Source organism: Lonchura striata, chromosome 5 (assembly GCF_046129695.1).
Source record: "Lonchura striata isolate bLonStr1 chromosome 5, bLonStr1.mat, whole genome shotgun sequence".
Taxonomy (NCBI): Eukaryota; Metazoa; Chordata; class Aves; order Passeriformes; family Estrildidae; genus Lonchura; species Lonchura striata.
Window position 1 is genome coordinate 65870811 of NC_134607.1, and position 20422 is coordinate 65891232.

Genomic DNA, 20422 nt, shown 5'->3' on the forward strand with positions numbered 1-20422 from the left:
TGGAGCTTTGAGATGCTGTGATTACAAAGCAAGCAAACAACCATTGTATCACTATCAGAAAACACTGTTCCATAATGGATTCCAGTAAAGCCTGAAAAAGAGAGCACAGCAGCCTGGAACACCACAGGTTGCACTTTTGTCATTTCATGTGCAGCAGTCAAACACAAAGTCTGAAAAGCAGGTCTTGGAACTTGGTTTTCCCAGGCACAGAAAGGATTTATTCTTCTTGTACAAAGCTATGAACGGAATTAGAATGAGACCAAGCAGCTCAGGCTTAGGCAGCTGCAAGCTAACAGAGAGACTTGCCACCAGCCATTCCTTGAGCTGCTGTAAATGGCCATTGAGAGCAGTACAGTATGCCCTGATAAGAGAAATACCAACAGATAAGTACCTGGGAAAGTATTTTTTATATAATTACTTTTATTAAGACTCAAATCAGAAAAATAGCACATATTTTCATCTCTATGCAATAAAACTTGAGATATGTGCTTTAGCTCTTTAAAATTCAGTAAAGGTCATATAATGATGTTCAGGAATTATTTATGTTGATAAGTACTGTTGTGTCACCCTTAAATGAAGCACAGCTTCCCCAGATCACTTATTTCTGATACTCCTTCATAACTAAGCTTAAAAGACAAGTGAGCTCACAGTTCTCCACCTGCTTAAAACTGAGGTAGGGATATTTCAGTTAAGAAATATTTCAGATATTTCTCTTATCAGATATATCAGATAAGAGAAAACACTGAGTTCTTTTGACAGCTCTTCTGAGTGAAAGATACATCCAGCACACAGGCAGCAAAGGAAACTTTGTTGGTACTCAAGTACCACATTCATGCTCAGCCAGAACAGTTGAATGCTGAAGCCTGGTCTGGAGGAACTTTGGCAGGCTGGAGGAATGGTCACATTATCTTAAGTTTAGCACAAAATGGATGTCAAAGAACAATTATCATTGAAACCAACACTGTCAGTACAAAACCTGCTGTTTTGCTAATGAACTGAGAGAACTCCCAAATTCACCAGTCCTGACACCATCTCTGTAAACTGGTCTTACTAATTACAAGGCTTGTCTTTCTCTTTCATCCTGTAAATCTTTTAAATATCACAGTGACATTCAATCTTTTTTTACATTGACAATGCTGAAAAATGTAAGTAATATCTAGGTAACACACTCTCTCTAAATGGGAAGCATCTGTCAACTCATATAAAGTGGAACATGAATTCCCATGCTATTTTTTTGAAGTGAAATATCCATGGGCTCCATGAAATGCATACTCATGGTTTCAAATTACAGACAGAAGAACCCAGCAATATTGCAAAAATATTGAGGAGTAGTCAGGTAAAATGAGAGAATGCCAGAATAATCTCTTATGTGTTTCAATTTTTAAAAATCTTTCTTGAGGAAAAAAAATCACATTAAATCCTACAAAGTTACCTGCAGTTTTAATTCCTGTTCTCAAATGCCCAACTATGTCTTATTTATAGACTGAGAAAATGGTTGTACCAAATGTTCTCACTTCTTCTGTGTGTGCTGATAGCAATAATTTCTGACAATAAATTTGAGCTGGCTATACACCACATCTATTTTTTGTGAAATTCTTTAAAGACTGTTTTCATGTCCACTGGAATATTTTATTTTTAAGAATCTATAAAGTTAACGAAGTGAGATCCACTAAACCAAAGTGACAAAATAGATTGCTTATCTCGTAACTGCTCTGTTCCCACTATTTAACTGTAAAGAAGAAGTCATGGTTTTAAAAAGTACATCCAGAGCACTCCAAGCAAAAAAGAAATCATAATGAAAGACTGAAGTGGCATTCATTGTAACAATGCTTTATTTCTCTACATTGCAGTAACTGTCTATATGCCATTAAAACCTTCTGGGAATGTAAGTTTCATAGTTGCTACAGAGTGAATGACTGAAATGATCTTTCAGTCATTTCTCTAGCAGAGCTCATACAAATTTAAGCTAAAACTTTCCAAGTAGTCTATATAAGATGAGGAGATCATTACCCGTCATTGTCAATGAGGTCTTTTAAATATTGCACTCATACTACTTATTTTGACTAGGAGCTGTAAGTCCTCTATTTCTCATCTTGAGTCTGCTTCCATCTTAGGCTCAAATAAATGACGAATATCCGTAAGATAGGTGGTCAAATGTACATTGCTAAGTCATGCATAAAACTGAGTTTAGATACCCTTGGTCAACAGTCTAGAGATAGGAAATATTAATAACAATTTTTTTGTAGCTACTATAAACACATCTACTGGTTTACATAACAACAGTCTGTTCTACTGGTCAACTATCAAGAGCTTTGGCATCTCAAAGTATTTTAATTAAATCCCCTCATAAGTGAAGGTAACTACAGTTCCTCATGCTCATTGAGTGTTTCAGTAGCCCAGGTACAGGCAGCTGCTGGAGAGCTGATGTCACAGCAGCATATTTAAAACGTTCCATAGCTGCGCTTAAAATAAATTAATTGTGCCCACAAGAGCTTCTCTCTATTCAGAACAAAAGCTGTCCAAATGACAGGATCAGGTATGGATGTTGATAATGCGACATTTGAAGTTAGATGAGATGAATTCTGCCCAGAAATAACATATATTATCTGTGTATGTCACTTTCCCCTAAATATTACCAAGCGTAGATTTCACGTTCTCCCTGTAGTTTTATACTCCAGATTCCAAACATCTTGGATTTAATCCACAATCTACCCCTGCAAGAAGGTACATTCTGCTAAGTCAATTAATACTTCCTCTTTGAGTAATTAATACTGGCACCTGACAAAAATACTTTGGGGATAGACAGAAAGACATTTCTGTTGCGACTCTTTCTATCACAATAACAAGCCTTTATATCTGCAGCTCAGCACTGGCCATTGTTACTTGATTGTTCAGCATCCTTTATTTAAATTCTTTGCTTGTTTTTCTTGCTCTGCTCTAAGGAAATATTAATCAGTGTTCTGGCCTCATTTTGGCCCCTTGGAATCTCATATCCTTTAGCTACCCCAAGAGACTGTGGCTGACATTAACCAGTGCCAACTTGATTATATTGTTTGGAATAAAGATTGATGCTTGTACTTACAATGGATGTTATACAGTTAACTGAAATATATGCCCATTTACCAAATTTTTAGCTTTATGTCAAAGCATTTCTAACCAGGAAAATGAGGAATAGTAAGACTTTTAGTTACAGGAAGGAAAAAATGAAGTTTCTATGTCTATAGTTCAGGCTTCTCTACATTTCCAGCACTTCCCTATTTATCTAAGCATGACATGGATACTTAAGGAAAGCCAGATTACACATTCATTTACTTACAGGTCTTAAGAAACAATTTATAAAAACAAACCAACCAGAACACTAACAACACTAATACACATAAACTTTCACTTTACAGACATCTTTGTCTTCACATTCTCTTTGCCTATTGTAATAATAGAATGTATTGTCCCTTCTCTGGAGTTTCTTAACAAATCCAGTTTCTGGCCAGCACTCTACCTACAAGTAGAACAAAAAGGATGTAAAATCACCTAAACATGTTCACATTAAATGATGTTTGTGCATGAAATTGCAAAGAATATAAGGCATACTTTCATAGGAAACCCTCATTTGCATCTGAATACTACTTTTCTATTAACTTGCTGAACTTTTAAAAACAGATTGAGAACAAGATGACAGAAACCAGTTTTCAGGTTTAATATAAATGTATGTGATGTGAAAAGCCTAGAAATAGGAATCTAAGGATATTTAACAGGCTAATTTAAAATTGGACAAGTCAAATATTTTAAAACACCTTGTTTAGGAATATAACATTGATGCTATTCAGTTATTCAGTAATCTGAGAGGCTGCAAGTGTCTGCTCCTGTAAGACTGACATATATTTAAAGGTTTCTTTCAGATTCTTCTGACCATGAAAAATGTGCTTTTCATTAGTAGACTGTAGCAGTCTCAAAGACAGTACATCATATAAATGCAGCATTCACCCTGGTGCTCTTCGCTATTTCAACGTGTAAACCTTTAAATTAAAGGCTTCAGCATTTGCACATTCAGCAGCTTTATGGCTTTAGTAGCTCTTTCAGCTTGAGCATCTATGACTGCTTCTGATTAAACTAAACCTTAAAAATCAGGTAATAAGCATTTTGTTTCTCTTCCAGGCAGAGCTGACAACAGGATGTCAAACTAGAGCATTCTCTAATTGGAGAGTCCACTTCATCACTTACCTTACGACTTCAGGCATACAGTTGTGTTATTTGCATTGTCTGTCTTAACAGCCTCAATATTCATTCCACCTACATTATAATTGCATCTTTAGTAACAACTGCATTATAGAAACCCAATATGGACTTAACAAGACATTTCAGAATATGTAAGTTGAACAAGAATCACTGCCAGGCCCTGGCATGCTGGAACTGAATGCACAGTCACATTACAGTTAGTCAGTGGCATTCTTTAACTTTCATCAGGGTTTAACTGCCAGTGATTGTGCCCTGCCATAAATCTTGAGCACACAGATCCTACCACAATAATGACATGATTTCCTTCTGCAGTTACTGAAAATTATACCACAGCCTTTGCAGTGGTATCAGAGTCCACAGTAAAATAATAAACTACCTTATTATGCACACAATGTGTTTTGCATTAACTGGATGGGGTGTGAGTTTCTTGGAACTTTCTGTTCTTTCTTATGTGCAAAGGAAGTCAACATATCTTAAAAGTGTGTTCTTCATAATATATTTGTTGCTTTGGAAGATAAATTACAGAGCTGTAATAAAAAATGATATATTGTTTGTTGTATTAATCTGTTGGTGGCTATTTTGAACCTTGAGTAGCCACTGGATATTTGTCCACTACTCAGTAGCTCATTTGATGTGCTGGAGAGCATCACTAACAGCTGCAGTGAGCAGAGGCGCGAGTCCCTGGTGTTGACAAGAGCCTGTGTCACAGCTGCCTTTAGTACAGTTCAAATATTGCCCTTCTGGACATCATTTTGAGAGAGGCTGAGCTCCGAGTGTGCACAAAGCCTGACTGGGCTACCACACAACCCAAGTGCAAACTGAAGCAGTAGCAATGACACAGGATTGACTCCATGGACAATTAACAAGTTTCCTATCAAGTCTATTGACAGACTAACAGGGAAACTTCAGAGAACTCACTTTGAAATATTTATTTCCTGAACACTGAATTATTCCTTTGGAGATCAGCTACATCTGTTCAAACAGATTTGTGATGCTTCTAAATGCATCAGAGATGGGGAATAAAACATGGGCTAGGTAGTATTTCTGCTTCACTTCCATGAAGTGAGTTATTCTACTGGGTTAACAACAGCTCAAGAGTTCATGTCAGAACTGTGAAGAAACCCACTGTATCAGAACCTAGCCTAAATGAAAGGAAATAAGCAGCACCTCCATTTTTATTTAATCATTTTACATGAGACAGAAGTTTAAATTAGTAACTCTTACACTACAAAGTTCTAAATCTTACCTTATCAACTTGTTTAACTTGTTTATATTCCACCTCATCTCTGTATCCAGCTTGCTGAAATCTGTATAAGTTCTCTACGTCATTTGACCATATTTTGGCACGGTGCATAGATTTTGGTTTGATTTCAGCTTTAGTCATGACTTCAGAAACTTCAGACATCTTCCTGAAATTAGACTTAAAAATATTAAATAGAGAAGACAGAAGCAAGTGATTTTGTTGGGAACATCGAGTAATGGGTAGAACAAAATTTTAAAATATTAGATCCTAAGAAATGCTAAGCTATAATGAAATTACGTGCCTTGTGATAACTTACATGTCATTAGTGTTAAGTACTTCTTTACTGGGTGTGCTGGATTCACCTAATGTTTTTCTTCAAGATGTGTGGGTAGGTCTGGCACTTCTTGAGTCACCGTTAATTCACAGAGCCTGTCCACAGGCGTTCCTGCCCAAAATATAAAGATCATATATTGAAAGGTCCAGCTTAGTGACTTCATATAATGAAAGCATCCCATTTTGGGGCTGCTATTTAAAAATTGTACTCTTTGTCTATTGTGTGTCCAAGTTCTAGGCACAGAGCTGTTTTCATTGTACCAGAGCAGGGGACAGCTGTACTCCAGCCAGGAATTCAGGGAAGAGATGACAAAGGCAAATAAAGAAGACAAGAGAATGATAAGAAAATATTCAGTTTAATATTAATGCTTTTCATTGAAGGGGAATTTTTGAACAGTGAAGTGTACTTTGCTAAGATGACAATGTTTGCCAGCTCCTAATTTAGGGTAAACAGTGAGTGCTTTGGCCTTGGGAACAGATTTTTTAATGTTAATCATAACACAATTACTGTGGAATCCTAACTAGCCTGGGCTCACTGATGGTGGCTTCCTGAACAGTTACACAAGCTGTAAGGGTTTGTGGGAGGAGAGTTAGGGCATCTGCTCAAAGCCCATTTTCACTGCAAGATGGGGTTACAGGAAAGGAAGGGAGAAAGACATAAAACAATATATGGGGACTCAAACCTGAGCAGCAAATGAGGAAAGTGAAGATGAGAAACACACCTGTGGCATGTGAAGAGTGTATGAATGTTTATTCCAGCAAGGTTATCTGATTAGGGACCTTGTCAGTTGGGAAATGTGGGAAAAAGGCAGAAACAAACAAAATATGCAGAGACAGGAACCTGACAAAACAAACACTGATAAATTTCAATTCCAGCACTAATAGTTGGGCTGTTAAGGAACTACAGGAATGACATCCAGGGAGACCAACCTGGACCTTGCACTGGTGAGACTTAACCAGGGGGGCCCAGACTTCGAGAGGTGTGGGAATCCATGGAACTGTATAGATCTGTGAGGAATATGCAGGAGCAGTGAGAAACAAAGATGAGAATAGACAGAAAGGAGCATAAAATAAGCCTGTCCTGTGTAAAACAGGACCAGTCAGTACTACAAGTCCAGCTAAGCCCCACATCTGATCATTACAAACTGTCCTACCCTATTGTATCTGCTTAAATCTTGACTGCCTCTCTGCACAAACTGTGTATTCCCCGTGTGTGTGTGCTGCAAGGATAAAGTGACAACTCCTGGTGAGACCCGTGTATGAGTGAACACTGGAGTCAGGCTGGGGTATGAGCACCTCTGGCCTATGATATCTGGAGCCTGGGGGAGTGCTAAATTTCCAGCCACTTGAGCAGTACCAGGATGTATCCTGAAATATTAGCTACTGGGGGAGGGCTGTCATGAGTGAGGGGCTCCATGTCAGCAGGCTGGAGCAGGACTGTGGGTCACAGCCTGTGTGCCTGGTGCTGGGGAGGAGTGGTGTCTGTGCCTTCACTCACTGTGCTATACCTAGGGTGCACACCCATGTTCACCAGCAAATATCAAGCAGGACAGGGAGCCCTGCTGCATCCTGAGCCGGACAAGGAGCACCAGGTCCCCAGGCAGGAGAGGCCCTGGGGCGCAGCAGGGGGAGGAGATGGCGGTACCGCCTACATCACTTAACCCGAGACAGCAAACACAGGACTTGCCTGGGGTCTCAGAAGAGCCAGTAAGAGATTTCATAGGATGTCAAGGGGTTGGGAAGGCCCTTAAAGATCATCTTGTTCCGACCCCCTGCCACGAGCAGGGCCACCTTCCATTAGATCAGGCTGGTCAAAGCCCCATCCAACCTGGCCTTGAACTGTTCCAGAGTTGGGGCACCACAACATCACCGGGCAACCTGCCCCAGTGCCTCACAGCCGGCACTGTAAAAAAATTCTTCCTTAATACCTAATCTAAGACCCCTCTTTCCAGTGGCTTCTATCTACTCCACCTGACAGTTCCTTGTACATTCCGAGGCGCTCAAGCAGACGCATCCGTAACTGCGACCCTGCTCCCACCGCCCTAGCCACAACCCGCCCACCCAGCCCTTAAGGCGGCCCACCTCGGTTCAGGAGACGCAAAACGGGGACTGTTCTCACGCGGGGCGGAGCGGCGGCCGAGGCGCCCCTCAGGGCCGCCTCCCGCCCCTCACGGCTCGCCCCTCACGGCGCCAACGGTCACCAGGCAACGGCCCGACGCGGCCCCTTTAAAGGCCGCGCCTGCCCCGGATAGGCCGGCGCGGGGGCGGGGCCGGCTCGGGATTGGCTGGGGGGGCCGGGGCCGGCTCGGGATTGGCTGTGGGGGTCGGGCGGGCGGAAGCGCGCGCCGCCCGCCATGAGCCGGTTCGGGGGCCGCACGCGCGAGTACCCGGCCGCGTCCATCGACCGCTTCGACCACGACAACCTGCGCGCGCGCGCCTTCTTCCTGTCGCACTGCCACAAGGGTGAGCGCCCGCCGGGCCACTCGCCCCCGCCGCGTCCCTCCTCCCCCGCCGTGTCCCTCCTCCCCCGCCGTGTCCCTCCTCCCCCGCCGTGTCCCTCCTCCCCCGCTGACCCGTGCCTCTCTCCCCAGATCACATGATGGGGCTGCGGGCCACCGCCCTGAAGAGGAGGCTGGAGGGCAGGTACGGGCTTGGTGGCGGGGCGGCCTCAGGGGAGGCGGCCGGTGCGCGGCTAAACAGCTCCGGGAGCTGCCATGGGTCATAAATCCCAGGATGGGAACGGGACAGGGATACATCCCATTACACCAGGTTGCTCCTACCTGGCCTCGAACTCTTCCAGGTGTGAAAAACGCTAATCACTTGGTTTTTAAAGTTTTAAAAGTTTAATAATAATAAAATGGCTATTAAAATAATAATGCAATTAGAGTAATAAAGCTTAGAGTTAGGACAATTACAAGACAATAAAAAGCAAAGAATTATGGACGGCCGGATGCTCTCGGACACTTAAGTCGCGAAAAGCATACCTTGTGAACAAAGGAATCACCCTTAAAACAATACACTTGTTGCATATTTATATATCCTTCATGGTTATGCATACATTTTATTTAAAACAAGAAACTCTGTCTGTTTTATGTTAACTGTTTTCTTTGATCTCCATGGCATCTTCGAGTCTGAGCAAGGCTTGAAGAAATTAGTTTCTTCTGATAAGAAGCCATAAATTCCTCTCCTTTGGAATATTTAGGTGTTCCTCAAAGCGAGTATCTCATTCCTAAAAAAAAACTCCCCCCACATACATAGTGTCTATTTTAACATTATGTTGGAACCTAAAACCGTATTTAACACACTATGTAAGAGAATTAATGCAGCATAACTTTCTAACATTACACATATAATATTCATTATAGTATTCACGAAAAGCCAATCATCAAATATACATTTCTCACACAGGGATGGGCAACTTGTTTCAGTGCCTCACCACCCTCACTCATTGTAAAAAACTTCTTCCTCGTATCTCATCTAGACCTGCCCCCTTTCAATTTCAAGTCATCTCCTCTTGTCCACACCATAATTCTTGAAACCCGCCTTTAAATGTCAAATGGTACCAGTAATGTCCCGCCAGAATTTTCTCTTCTCTAGGCTGAAAATCCCCAGCTATCTTAGCCTTGCCTTCACAGGAGAGGTGCTCCAGCCCTCTGAGCATCTTTGTGGCCTCCTCTGGACCTGCTCCACCAGGTCCTTCTGTGCTGGGGACCCCGGAGCTGGATGCAGCAGTGCAGGTGGGGGCTCACAGGAGCAGAGCAGAGGGACAGAGTCCCCTGCCTTTTCCTGCTGCCCACAGTGCTGAGCATGCAGCCCAGGATGAGATTGGCTTTCTGGGCTGCAAATGCACACTGCTGGCTCATGTCCAGCCTCTCATCCACCATTACCTGAAGTCTTCTGCAGGGCTGCTATTAACCCATTTATCCCTCAGTCTGTTTTGATACCAGGGGTTGCCCGGATTCAGGTACACTCGGCCTCGTGTTGTGAGCTTCATGAGGATCTCTCTGTTATTCCGTGGAAGTGTTGGTACACAAAGACAGTGCTGTGCCTGTGCAGTGAAGAGGCCAGCTGTGCTCTCTGAGGCGTATAAGCAAGCAGGTAGTCAGCAGTTTGAGGAAGACATTTATTCCCCTCTGGCCAGCATCTGTGAGACTTTTCTGGGGTACTGTGTCCAGCCCTGGGTCCCCTGGATAATAAATTGATAGGTGTTTTGGTCAGCATCATCACACTGGTCTGGGGCCAGGGCCACATGATGTGTGAGGAGAGGCTGAGAGAGCTGGATGTCTTCAGCCTTAGGAGACAATCGTGTACCACTGCAGGTAGGGGTAGAGGAGATGGAGCCAGACTTTTCATGGAAGTGCATAAAGAAAGAGCCAGGGCACCTTTTTCACCATGAGAATGATCAAATGTGGCAATGGGCCCAGGAAGGTTGTGGACTAGTTCCTACGCTGTCTTTGGTTTATTAAGTAGATGTTGCTTCTCCTCTGATGCAAGCAGAGAATCTCTCTTTGCTCATGAGGTCTCTGTGCATCAGCTCAAACTTCATAAGGAATGTTCTGTGTGCTGACTGTCCCAAATGCCTGTTGCAGGGGTGGAGAAACAAGCAGACAGGTCATGACCATGTACCACACGCTGCATTTGTGTCTGCACAAAACCATGCAGGCAGGGGCACACAGGGGTAGGTTTGGGTTTGCTGTGCTGAAGAGAAGCCTGCAGGCTTCCAGCTCTGCAGGTCTCCTCACATGAGAGGTTTCTGAGTGCAGGGTTTGATGTACTGGGTGCCAGGTGCTGATGTGTCGTTAGATTGTTCCTCATGTCTACTTTAAAAAACACTTATCTGTGTTTTTTGTCTCCTCACAGCTTGAAAGTTAAACTATACTGCTCACCTGTAACTAAGGAATTGTTGTTGACTAACTGGAAATACAAGTTTTGGGAGAATCATATTGTGAGTTTGTGTTTATTTTGAAAATAGCACTTGTAAAGCAGTGATTCTCAGAAAGAAACAGCTCTCGGCTCCTCAGGAGTGTCTGAATATTGGTGTTGATAGTGTTTCAGGGCTTGAGCACTTCCAACAATGTGCCTTTCCTGCTGCTTGCCATGTGCCATTGGTTTATTGCTGTTTGTTGTTTAATTATTTTCCCCAAAAAAATTCTTCCTTTTCTCTCAACTTCAGCTTTACATGGCCTTCATCCTTACAGTGATAATTTGTACATTTGAATTTATATTCATTTCCTTACCTTGCTCACATCTCTTTGCTTCTGTCCTTTATTTCTCTTTCACTTCATTTAAAGTCTCTTATTGCTTGGAGTGTATATAATCTGAAGTTATATGATTTTCCTTTTGCTGTTTGGAAAATAGACTATAACATGAAGAAGTTTTAGTATAAAATCACTGAAAAACTTAATAAATTTACTTGATTTCCAGTGTTTGGAGCCAGACTGCAAGGGATCAGTATTATTACAGTTACTTCCTTCTCTTTGCAGATGCAGGCATTATAAAACAGAACATGAGGTTTTTTTACATAAATAAAAATAATTATATAACAAATTTTTTCTATAAAAATATTATATATACTATAATCATATAATAATTATTAATTATAAAACAGAACATGAGGTTTTTTTACAGAAATAAAAATAACTATCTTTTTATATAACAATATATAACTATAACAAATACAGGAATACGTGCTCCCAGTGTTTTGTGGGCTCTGGAAATAGGCTTCTGGTAATAGGGGGCAGTGGGAAGTACTGCAGCACAGAGCTGTCCTAGCAAGATCCACTGCTGTGGGACTGGAATTTTGGGTTTTGCAGTCATCCAAAAGTAAGGCATATGATCCATCCAGAGGAACAAAAGCTGTTGCTGATAGAAGTCCAACACTCTTAACTCTTTTAGGCATCCATACCTTGGTTGAGGTATCTCCATTTAATTTTTAGACAACTTTAAGGCAAATTTATTCCACTGGAAATGGATATTTATGACTTACTATTGGAAAATGAGTTTAATTTTACAGGGTTAGCATTAGCCAGAGTGAGTGGTACAGATGTCTACATAATAAATACCAAGACATAAACATGAAATATAATGTTCAGTATTTCCTATAATGCAATTAATAATTTTGTTACAGGTTGCATTGGAAGTTGAAACACCAACTCAGATTTCTTTAGAGGATGAAACATCTGGTGAGGTAAGTTACAGGAAAAAAAGATTCATATGTCAGTCCTGGGCAGTAATGCTGTTTACATGAGTAAAGGAAACACAGCTGCAGCATCTGAAGTGCACAAGCTATTTTTAAAATGTATGTGCCCCTCCTCTCCTGTAGTGACAGAAAAAGGTGATGGTAGTTCTAAACTAAAAAAGGCTCAATTCAGACTAGATGCATTTTACAATGAGGATGGTGAAACACTGGAACAGGTTGCCCAGGGAGGTGGTGGATGCCCCATCCCTGGAAACATTCAAGGTGAGGATGAGGGTCTGAGCAGTCTGATCTAGTTGAAGATGTCCTTGTTTATAGCAGGGGAGTTGGACTGGATGAACTTTAAAGGTCCCTTCCAACTCAAACTATTCTGTACTTGCTCACCAGGAACCAAGGAAGCAGAACTGTCTTCTGTCCAACTTGCTTTATTAGCACCACAAAATACTTGGTTCTCTTGTCTGCCATGACTGGATGGCGACTGCAGTGTGAAGAGACTCTCTGGTTTTAAAAGCAATGCTAAATGCTGCAGAAGGCTGTGGGGAGTAATGCATTGCTCTCACCGTGCTGACAAAAGTACTGGAAGTACTTACTACAGTCTGAAAATAATGCTAATCCCTCTCTTCCAGAAAGAAGATGTGGTGGTGACACTTCTGCCAGCTGGTCACTGTCCAGGTTCAGTCATGTATGTCCTTTCGATACTTTAAATGTTTCACCACCTGGCATTTAATGAGGAGTTTGACCCAAATGTTGCTCTCTGCAGGTTTCTGTTCGAAGGTGAGAATGGCACTGTGTTATACACAGGGGATTTCAGACTTGCAAAAGGAGAAGCAGCCAGAATGGAGCTTTTGCATTCAGGGACCAGGTGAGCTATCAGTGGGATATAGAAAGAACAGAAGATCATATGGCATGGACAATTGGCTAGGTATTATTTTTCCCTCATTTTTTTATTCTAGATTAAATATAATTGCAATACTGCAGTTACAAGCCCCCTTTGACTTATTCTTTGTAATCAAGAGGTAGAATTACCTCCTTTTGAAGAGTGAGGAAGTGGTGTATCTTAGCACTGTGGTACAATGTTTACTCTGATATCACATTTCTATCCTCCAGGGTAAAAGACATCCAGAGTGTGTATTTGGATACCACTTTTTGTGATCCCAAATTTTATCACATACCAAGCCGGGTAAGTCTAATAAATTGTGAGAAGAAAGACCCTTAAAAATGTTAATTAATTAACTACCCCTTTGTTAGGTAAGTCTTACAAGGCAATGAAATGCCATTTTGAAATACTAAATCACAGCACTTTGGAAGTATCTTTCAAGATAATTGACAGCACTTTCTACACTTTTCAGGAGGAATGTTTAAATGGGATCTTGGAGTTAGTGCGAAGCTGGACCTCACTGTCTCGTTATCATGTTGTGTGGCTGAACTGCAAAGCTGCTTATGGATATGAGTATTTATTCATAAACCTCAGTGAGGAACTCGGAATCAAGGTAATGTTTCTCTAATTGTTGCTTTGGAACAGATCCTCAGTAATGATTGTGGCCAACACTGAGCTGACAATGGCTATTTGCAGGACTGCTCTAGGTCACAGTTATGCCTGTTAACTTCCCTTAAAAAGTGCAGAATGCTGTGCCTAGAATGAGGTAACTAGTTAACTTCAGTCTGGAACATCTGGACTTTCCAAAGAGATGTTAATTCCCAGTTTTCAAGGTCAGTGTTTACCTCACTCCCTTTTATTTTGTGAATGATAAAAGTCATCTGCATACAGCATTAATAGTATATATATTCTGATTTTCTCATGAGTATTCAGCCTTCTTCAGTGTAGGTGGTATGTTCTACTTGTTCTAGATGTCCAAGTTTTGGCTGACACATCTCTGCTTGGACATTATTTGAAGTAATAATTTAAATGCCTGCCAGCATTTGAGGAGAGCAGAATCACACCTATGCAGCTGCTCCAGCTGCAGTCTGACAAGCACTAATAAAGAGTAAACTCTGGCTTTCTCTAGGTGCACATGAACAAACTTGATATGTTCAGAAACATGCCAGAAATCCTGTGCCATGTTACCACAGACCAACGCACGCAGATTCACGCCTGTCGACATCCTCGGGTGCGTTCGTTCTGCAGAGCCTCCCCTGACTTTGCTGACAAAATGTGGTTATAGGTGCTGATGTTTTGGGCCTCTTGGGTTAATGAAGACTGGTGAAATGGTGACTTAATGGAAGCAGAGTAAAAACCTTAGTGGGTTGAAGTTGTTTTGTATTTTTAGGAAAAAAAACGAGAAAAATGTATTAGCTTATGCTAGAAGTAATTTAATTGTATTTGAAGCCTGAAAATGGTGTTTTTAAGTGAAGTGAGACAAGCAGCAGAGTAGATCAATCAGGTATTACCCATTTCAATGTATCAAGAGCTGCTCAGATGGTGCCTGTGTGGTTTTAGCATGTGGCCATCCATTTCCAGGATGTATATCATGCTTGAGGCTCCAGCTTGGACAAACACAGGTAGAAACTGGGATGGCACACTGGGGCATTGGTCTCTGGCTGATTTGCTCTGCCAGCTGCACTAAAGAACCAAGATGTGACAGGGTCTTTCAAGGGAATTAGATGTGAAAGAGGAACATGGTTTGGCTAGATGCTATGCTGCTTAATTTCTGGGTTAAAAAGTTCACTGTAGAACTTAATTTTATATCCATTGGACAGGATGATGACTGCTTCCGAGGGAACAGACTGCCCTGTGGGATGACTTGCCTTAATGGAACTCCCCTGCACATAATCAGCATCAAACCCTCCACAATGTGGTTTGGGGAAAGGAAAAAGAAAACCAGTGTAATAGTGAGGTGAGCATTTGGGTCACACAAAAGCCTGTTGTTTCAAGTTTGTGTCTTGCTTGATATGTGTATAATTGAATCTCAGAGTGGACTTCAAGAGTAAGTTATGCTGGTCTGTTGACCACAGATGAAGAGCAGATACCTAATTTCTGTGACTCTTCTGTTCTCTTAGGACTGGGGAGAGAACGTACAGAGCTTGTTTTTCTTTCCACTCTTCGTACAGTGAGGTTTGTATACATATTCTAGTACTGAGTATATATTGATTAAGAAAATGTAAAAGAGTTTTGATTATTCTGGAGTGGATGACAGGATTTATCATAATAAGAAAAAATCCTGTCAATAATAAGATGTAAGGAGATAGGAAGTTCTGAATGCTGAAGACAGAGAAATTTGTTTTTATATAGCTGCAAAGGAACTTGTAAAAGTAGAACAGGATTACAAGCCTATTTCCTGTTCTCAGTTCTCAGTTCTACAATTGTTTTGACTGCCTTTCTATTTTAGATTATTGTGTAACCATGCAATGCTTAAAGCATGGAGTTTTAGTTTACAATATGTCGTTTTCTGGTGTGACTCAGATTTGGGTAGGTTTGCCTTCTTTTCTCAGCCTACATATTTAAACCAAATTTTCTCATCCTGATTGCTGCTCTTGCCCCTTTTCCTGTGATAAAAGATTAAAAGGAAATTGGTCATGGCAGCATCCTCACTACAATCACACACTTTCATTTATTATGACTGGATACAGATCTAAAAACACTACTTTCTCCTAAGAAACTGAACTGAAACTGGATCAGTGCTAACAATGAACTGTCACAAAGTCTTGCATTACAAAATGGAGGAAGGCAGTACTGTTTTTAAGATCCTGACTAAGTTTAAATTTGCTCTGCCATGTAGAATTTTAAATGGAGGTCCCAATATGGAATTTGTTGGTGGAATATGGGGGGGTAGTGTAACTAACACTCCTATCTCCACATGCAAAAATAGATGGGTCCTTGTCTTGGTTTGAGACAACTTAAAGGATAACATGCTGGAACGTGTTGTCTCTCTTTAGACGTTCAACTAATCTCTTTCCACCAGTAAGGAATGAACAGGCGTAGATAGAAGTGAAAAATAACAGTTTCCTAACAAGTGCAACAGTAACAGGCAAAGAAATAACAGTAAATAACTGCTAGATACAAAATCACAATAACATGATGGGTCACTCCAGGACAGTCCTGCTGTCTGTACAGATAGCAGTGTAATCTGCAACCTGCAAGTGTCTCCTGTGCTCAGCAGGAGTGCCCCGAACCAGACACAATTCTCAAAGAAAAGTCCTGGAGATCATCTAGAAGATGACAGAGTAAGGCTTGGAAAAAACAGTGTGTTTTGTCATAATGGGCTTTTACAGGGTACTTCAGGAGAGACTTTAGGAATAGGAAAGGGATACTTGATCTGCAAACTGGAGACTTGAACTCCAGTAAGAAAAATTTGAAAAAATTAGCAACAGTAAAGACAAGGAAGCACTGGATAACATTGCTGGTCTGTCCAGCCTTTTCTTTCAGAGACAGTGATGGTCTTGTGTAGTAATTGGTAATTGCAGTTAGGTGTTAGTGAGTTCTCAGCATCCTTTCAGGCCTGTTTCCTTGTTCCAGGCATACCCACTTTGACAGTCATGGGCTACATTGGTCTTTTCATAAAGACTACTAGTAGTACTTTTGGATGTGCTTGTATCAGTGCTGCCTTTAAGTGACATTCTTAACTGTTGATTTAATTTGTTAAATTGCTTCTTTTCTGGAATTCAGATCAAGGATTTCCTGAGCTATATCTGTCCTGTGAATGTGTATCCCAATGTACTGCCAGTGGGTGTGACAGAGGACAAAGTTATGGACATGTAAGTGACAAGTGGCTGCTGGAGGGAGGTGATCCAAATTCTGCTCCTGTAAGGACAATTCCCCTCCTGAATCCCAGCCTCTCAGGAGGGCTACTGCCTTTTGTTTTACTTGTCTGATAATTGAGATTTTTTTTCTATATTCAGTCCCACAGACTTGAGCTTTCTGAAGCATACGTGTACGTTGAGCTGAGTCTCAGAGTTTGTATTCTACTTCTGTGTGTAGAGGCTTTTCTGCCAGTAAACTTTGTTTGGGAGGAAGCTGAACACAGATTAATCTCACTCTGTTCTGTGCCCCATTTCTATTTGTAATTGCTACTTCTCAGAAGTTTCTTTTAAAGGTGGTTTCTCTGGGGACTTGAAGTCCTCCCCTGCACAGCATCAGAGAGGCCAGTTCTTCTGTGCTGCTGTAGATGTTGATAGCTTAAAAAGCACTCTTGGGGAGCAGGAGAGCTGTGGTGTCTCAGTCTGGACAGAACAAAGATTTCTGTTCCTTTTTTCTTCTTAGTAAGAAAGGAGACTTTCACGTAATAATTACTGAATAAAAATGTAGTCAGATTTTGAACCCCGTCAACTTGTCTTCTGTAAGTAAGGAACTACAAGATAGTTTCCAAAAAATGTACATGTTTTAAGGTAAATATACTGAAAGGACAGATTTCTACCTTTCAGCTGCTGAAGCTCATTAATGAGTCAAGGACATTGCCCTAGGTATTGCTTTTGCTTTAACATTTTTGCTGCAGTGCCTATGAAAGGCATGGAGCATTGTACTTAAAACAAGTTAAAGGATTTAGTTTTGCTCCTGAAAGCATCTGCTGAGTTCTAAATATTAACTGCTTTTCTCATTCCCTTCAGATTAAAGCCATTATGCAGGTCATACAGGAGAATCACAGAACCCAGGTACAAGCCCTTAGGAACACTGAAGAGAGCCCACAAGAGAGAATTATCTGATACAGGTAAAGGTTCTGCTGCTGCTACTGCACCTTAAACAGAAGTCTGAGACTAAGCAGAGGTGCCAAAAGCTTTGGTGTTCACCATAGTCTGTCTGTGTGCTCAAAGCAACAGCTGGAAAACAGAAATAGAAATTATGTGAACTTAGGCATTAGGAGGATGAGAGAGCTAACTGTGTGAAAACACGTTTGCAGTCTTCAAATGTACTTAATGCTCAACAGCCCTGTAAGTTTTTGGATGGAGTTCATTTCCTCAGTCCCAGACCAGCCCTAGGAAAACTTGTTCCAACTGTCTCTGTGACGTACTGCGCTAGACAAGGCAAGGCAAACACTGTTAATATCATCCTGCAAAATCTCCAGCTAGGTTAAAGAATATTTTCCTCAATTTATACTAAATGAATTTTTATTAAAACTTTGCTCTCAACAAGATTTTAGCAGAGATGTGAACTTTTCTTAGTGATTTTCTGCTTGTTTCTTGCCAGATGAAGATGATCTCTTTGATTCAGAATTAATTTCTACAAGGCCTAAGATTCCAAAACAGCAGAGAGGAGAGAGCAGGCCCTCCAGCACAGGACAGTCTGAAAATTCTGAAGGAAACATTAATGAGAGCACAGAAAGTTACAGAGGGACTACAACTTACACCTCTCTCAAGATAGACTTTGTGGACTGTGAAGAATCAAATGATGATGATGATGATGAAAATGAAGAAGAACCTGAAAAAAATACAGTTCAATTTTTTTCCCATGATCCAGATGCCACTTCCACAGCCAATTTCAATGGAGTAGTTAGTGACCAGCAGGAGTCTAATGCCAATGTCCCTTGCTGGGATGAATTTTTTACAGGCAATAAACTAGAGGAAAGCTCTGAAAATGAGGACAACATCCCATCTTCAGCAGATGCTGGCGGGTCCCAGTCACTCTTCAGCGATTCAGATGGAGTAAGTGACTCAACACACATCTCCTCTCAAAATTCTTCTCAGTCAACACATATATCAGAGCAGGGGAGCCAGGGCTGGGATAGCCAAATGGACACGGTGCTCATCACCTCCCAGGAGAGAAGTGCTCTGGACCTGAGCACAGGTGGGAGCAGAGCACTGGTTCCTGTGCTGCAGGAGAGTCCCAGGGACACTCAGCTGGACAGCAGCAGGGGGAAGCCACCGGGTCAGAACAGACTTTGTGCCCACAACAGTGCCTGTGGCTTGAAAAGCAAAGGCTGTGAGAAAGCTGCAGAAGATGGCACTGCCCACATTCAGGATGTGCTGGGAGAAATAAGTGACAGCTCCAGGACTCCTGATCTGGAGCTGAGGAGGGACTCCCAGAGCTCCTCTGACTTTGAAATTCCCTTGACTCCTGGCGCTGAAGCGCCTCAGCCAGATAAACTGCACCATTTATACAAGAAGCTTGCAGCAGGTGAAAACATAATCAGTGAGAAAAAAGTCTCCTGAGAAAAGGTATAACTGATTACCTTGTCTAGTCATGCTGAGTCATTATTAATTCAAAAGTATCTTGCTGTCAGAACCAGGAATTTGCAGCCTGTGTACTTTTTATTGTTCTTTCCATGAAATACTGAAAAGGAAGTATTCAGAAAGTATTGCCAGGAGGGACAATAAAAGCCTTATACCTCCCAAGGTTCAATTCTCCAGGACTGTAAGTAGACAAAAAATGGACCAGACAAAACTATGGGTGGGATACTAAATGAAATTTAGTATTTATCTTGAGCTCCAAGAGTTTGCCTTTGTAATGTGATCTCAGGTTTTAATAAAATAGCACACTATTAACTGTGGGGAGGAAGACCTAAGAACAACCATGCAAACAAAGCAGTTGTAATTTGGCTTTAATCCCTATTACCATTGTTTATCAATATTATAAAAATTTAATCAGTATGACTACAGTTATTTTTAAAAAGAACTGCAGAACAGATTAGAGAATTACTGAGGTTGTGAGGGGCTTTTAATTTGTTTTAAATCAAATTGTTAATTTTAAAAAGTCTCTCTTTACACTGACCTTTAACTCCCGAGTTAGGTACTGCAGACTGCTGTCTATGCTTCACCTCCAACTCATTGCAAACACCTTGTCATCACTTCCTCTGTGTTCTGGTTCTGAATTGTTCTCAGAAAAACTTAAAATTTTGTGGTTCCCAAGTTACCGGCCCTGTCTTGCTCTGGCAGGTAAACCAGCCACAGAAGGTAACCTTGTATCCCAGACAGGCTCTTGTACTACCAAATTTCACCTCCTCTGCAACACTCTGCAGACTTCACTGTTTTAAATCAAGACAATATATTCTCCATGCACATGTGCCATCATAACTCTCTGCCAAAATTCTTAGCTTCTAACATAGAAATGTTATTCAGGTTTTTCCTAAATTGGAGTGCCTACAAAATATCCAAACCACAGAAGTAATCTTAAAAATCCCTGAGGTCTCCCATCCATGGTCTTAATTCCCAAAGAATTAAAACATAATTTAGCATACATCCCTCCCCTCTGAGTGTACCTTCAGTTGTTGTGCCAGGTTTAGTGACACATGAATGTTAAACCAACCAGCATTCTGCCACAGGGAACAGAGGCAGGAGGGACAAAGCATTGCCATAATCTGTGTATGATTCTAAGGATATTAAAGATCCATGTATTTTTCCTACTGTTACCTTTTCTGCTGTTTCTGGGATTTGTTAACCTAATTTTCAAATGTGATCTACCAACTTTGGGGGTTTTTTAGCAAGCCTGAATGAGTGAAACTGCTGTTGAAAAACTACCTCTGTGAATAAATTCAGACAAAACAGAACCT

At 41.3% G+C, this 20422-nt stretch overlaps 2 protein-coding genes across 3 annotated transcripts; one reads left to right on the forward strand and one right to left on the reverse strand.

Annotated features, from left to right (window-relative positions):
• Positions 1 to 762: 762 nt before the first annotated feature.
• Positions 763 to 8022, reverse strand: MEIG1 (meiosis/spermiogenesis associated 1). Of its 2 annotated transcripts, none has more exons than XM_021531021.3 (4): positions 7892 to 8022; positions 5793 to 5921; positions 5480 to 5642; positions 763 to 3496 (listed from the first exon to the last, which is right to left on the reverse strand). In XM_021531021.3, coding segments are annotated over exons 2-4 (294 nt in total). In that variant the 5' UTR covers positions 5795 to 5921; positions 7892 to 8022; the 3' UTR covers positions 763 to 3367. The 2 variants fall into 2 exon arrangements, 1 of the variants encoding a protein (XP_021386696.1); XR_013340044.1 differs by lacking the exon at positions 763 to 3496 and adding an exon at positions 6740 to 6817 and having other exon boundaries at positions 5543 to 5653.
• Positions 8023 to 8148: 126 nt separating this feature from the next.
• Positions 8149 to 20419, forward strand: DCLRE1C (DNA cross-link repair 1C). Its single transcript, XM_021531018.2, is given in 15 exon segments — positions 8149 to 8272; positions 8401 to 8452; positions 10670 to 10754; positions 11937 to 11996; positions 12632 to 12687; positions 12766 to 12867; positions 13113 to 13185; positions 13355 to 13495; positions 14012 to 14113; positions 14703 to 14839; positions 15003 to 15057; positions 16609 to 16697; positions 17547 to 17647; positions 18124 to 19061; positions 19063 to 20419. Coding segments are annotated over 15 exon segments (2139 nt in total). The 5' UTR covers positions 8149 to 8163; the 3' UTR covers positions 19102 to 20419.
• The last annotated feature ends 3 nt before the right edge of the window (positions 20420 to 20422 follow it).

Coding starts and splice junctions, on each gene's coding strand:
- MEIG1 (XM_021531021.3), bottom strand. Junction 3,497..5,479: donor AAGTTAAACAAGTTGATAAG/GTAAGATTTAGA, acceptor TTCTACTTGTAG/GTAGAGTGCTGGCCAGAAAC.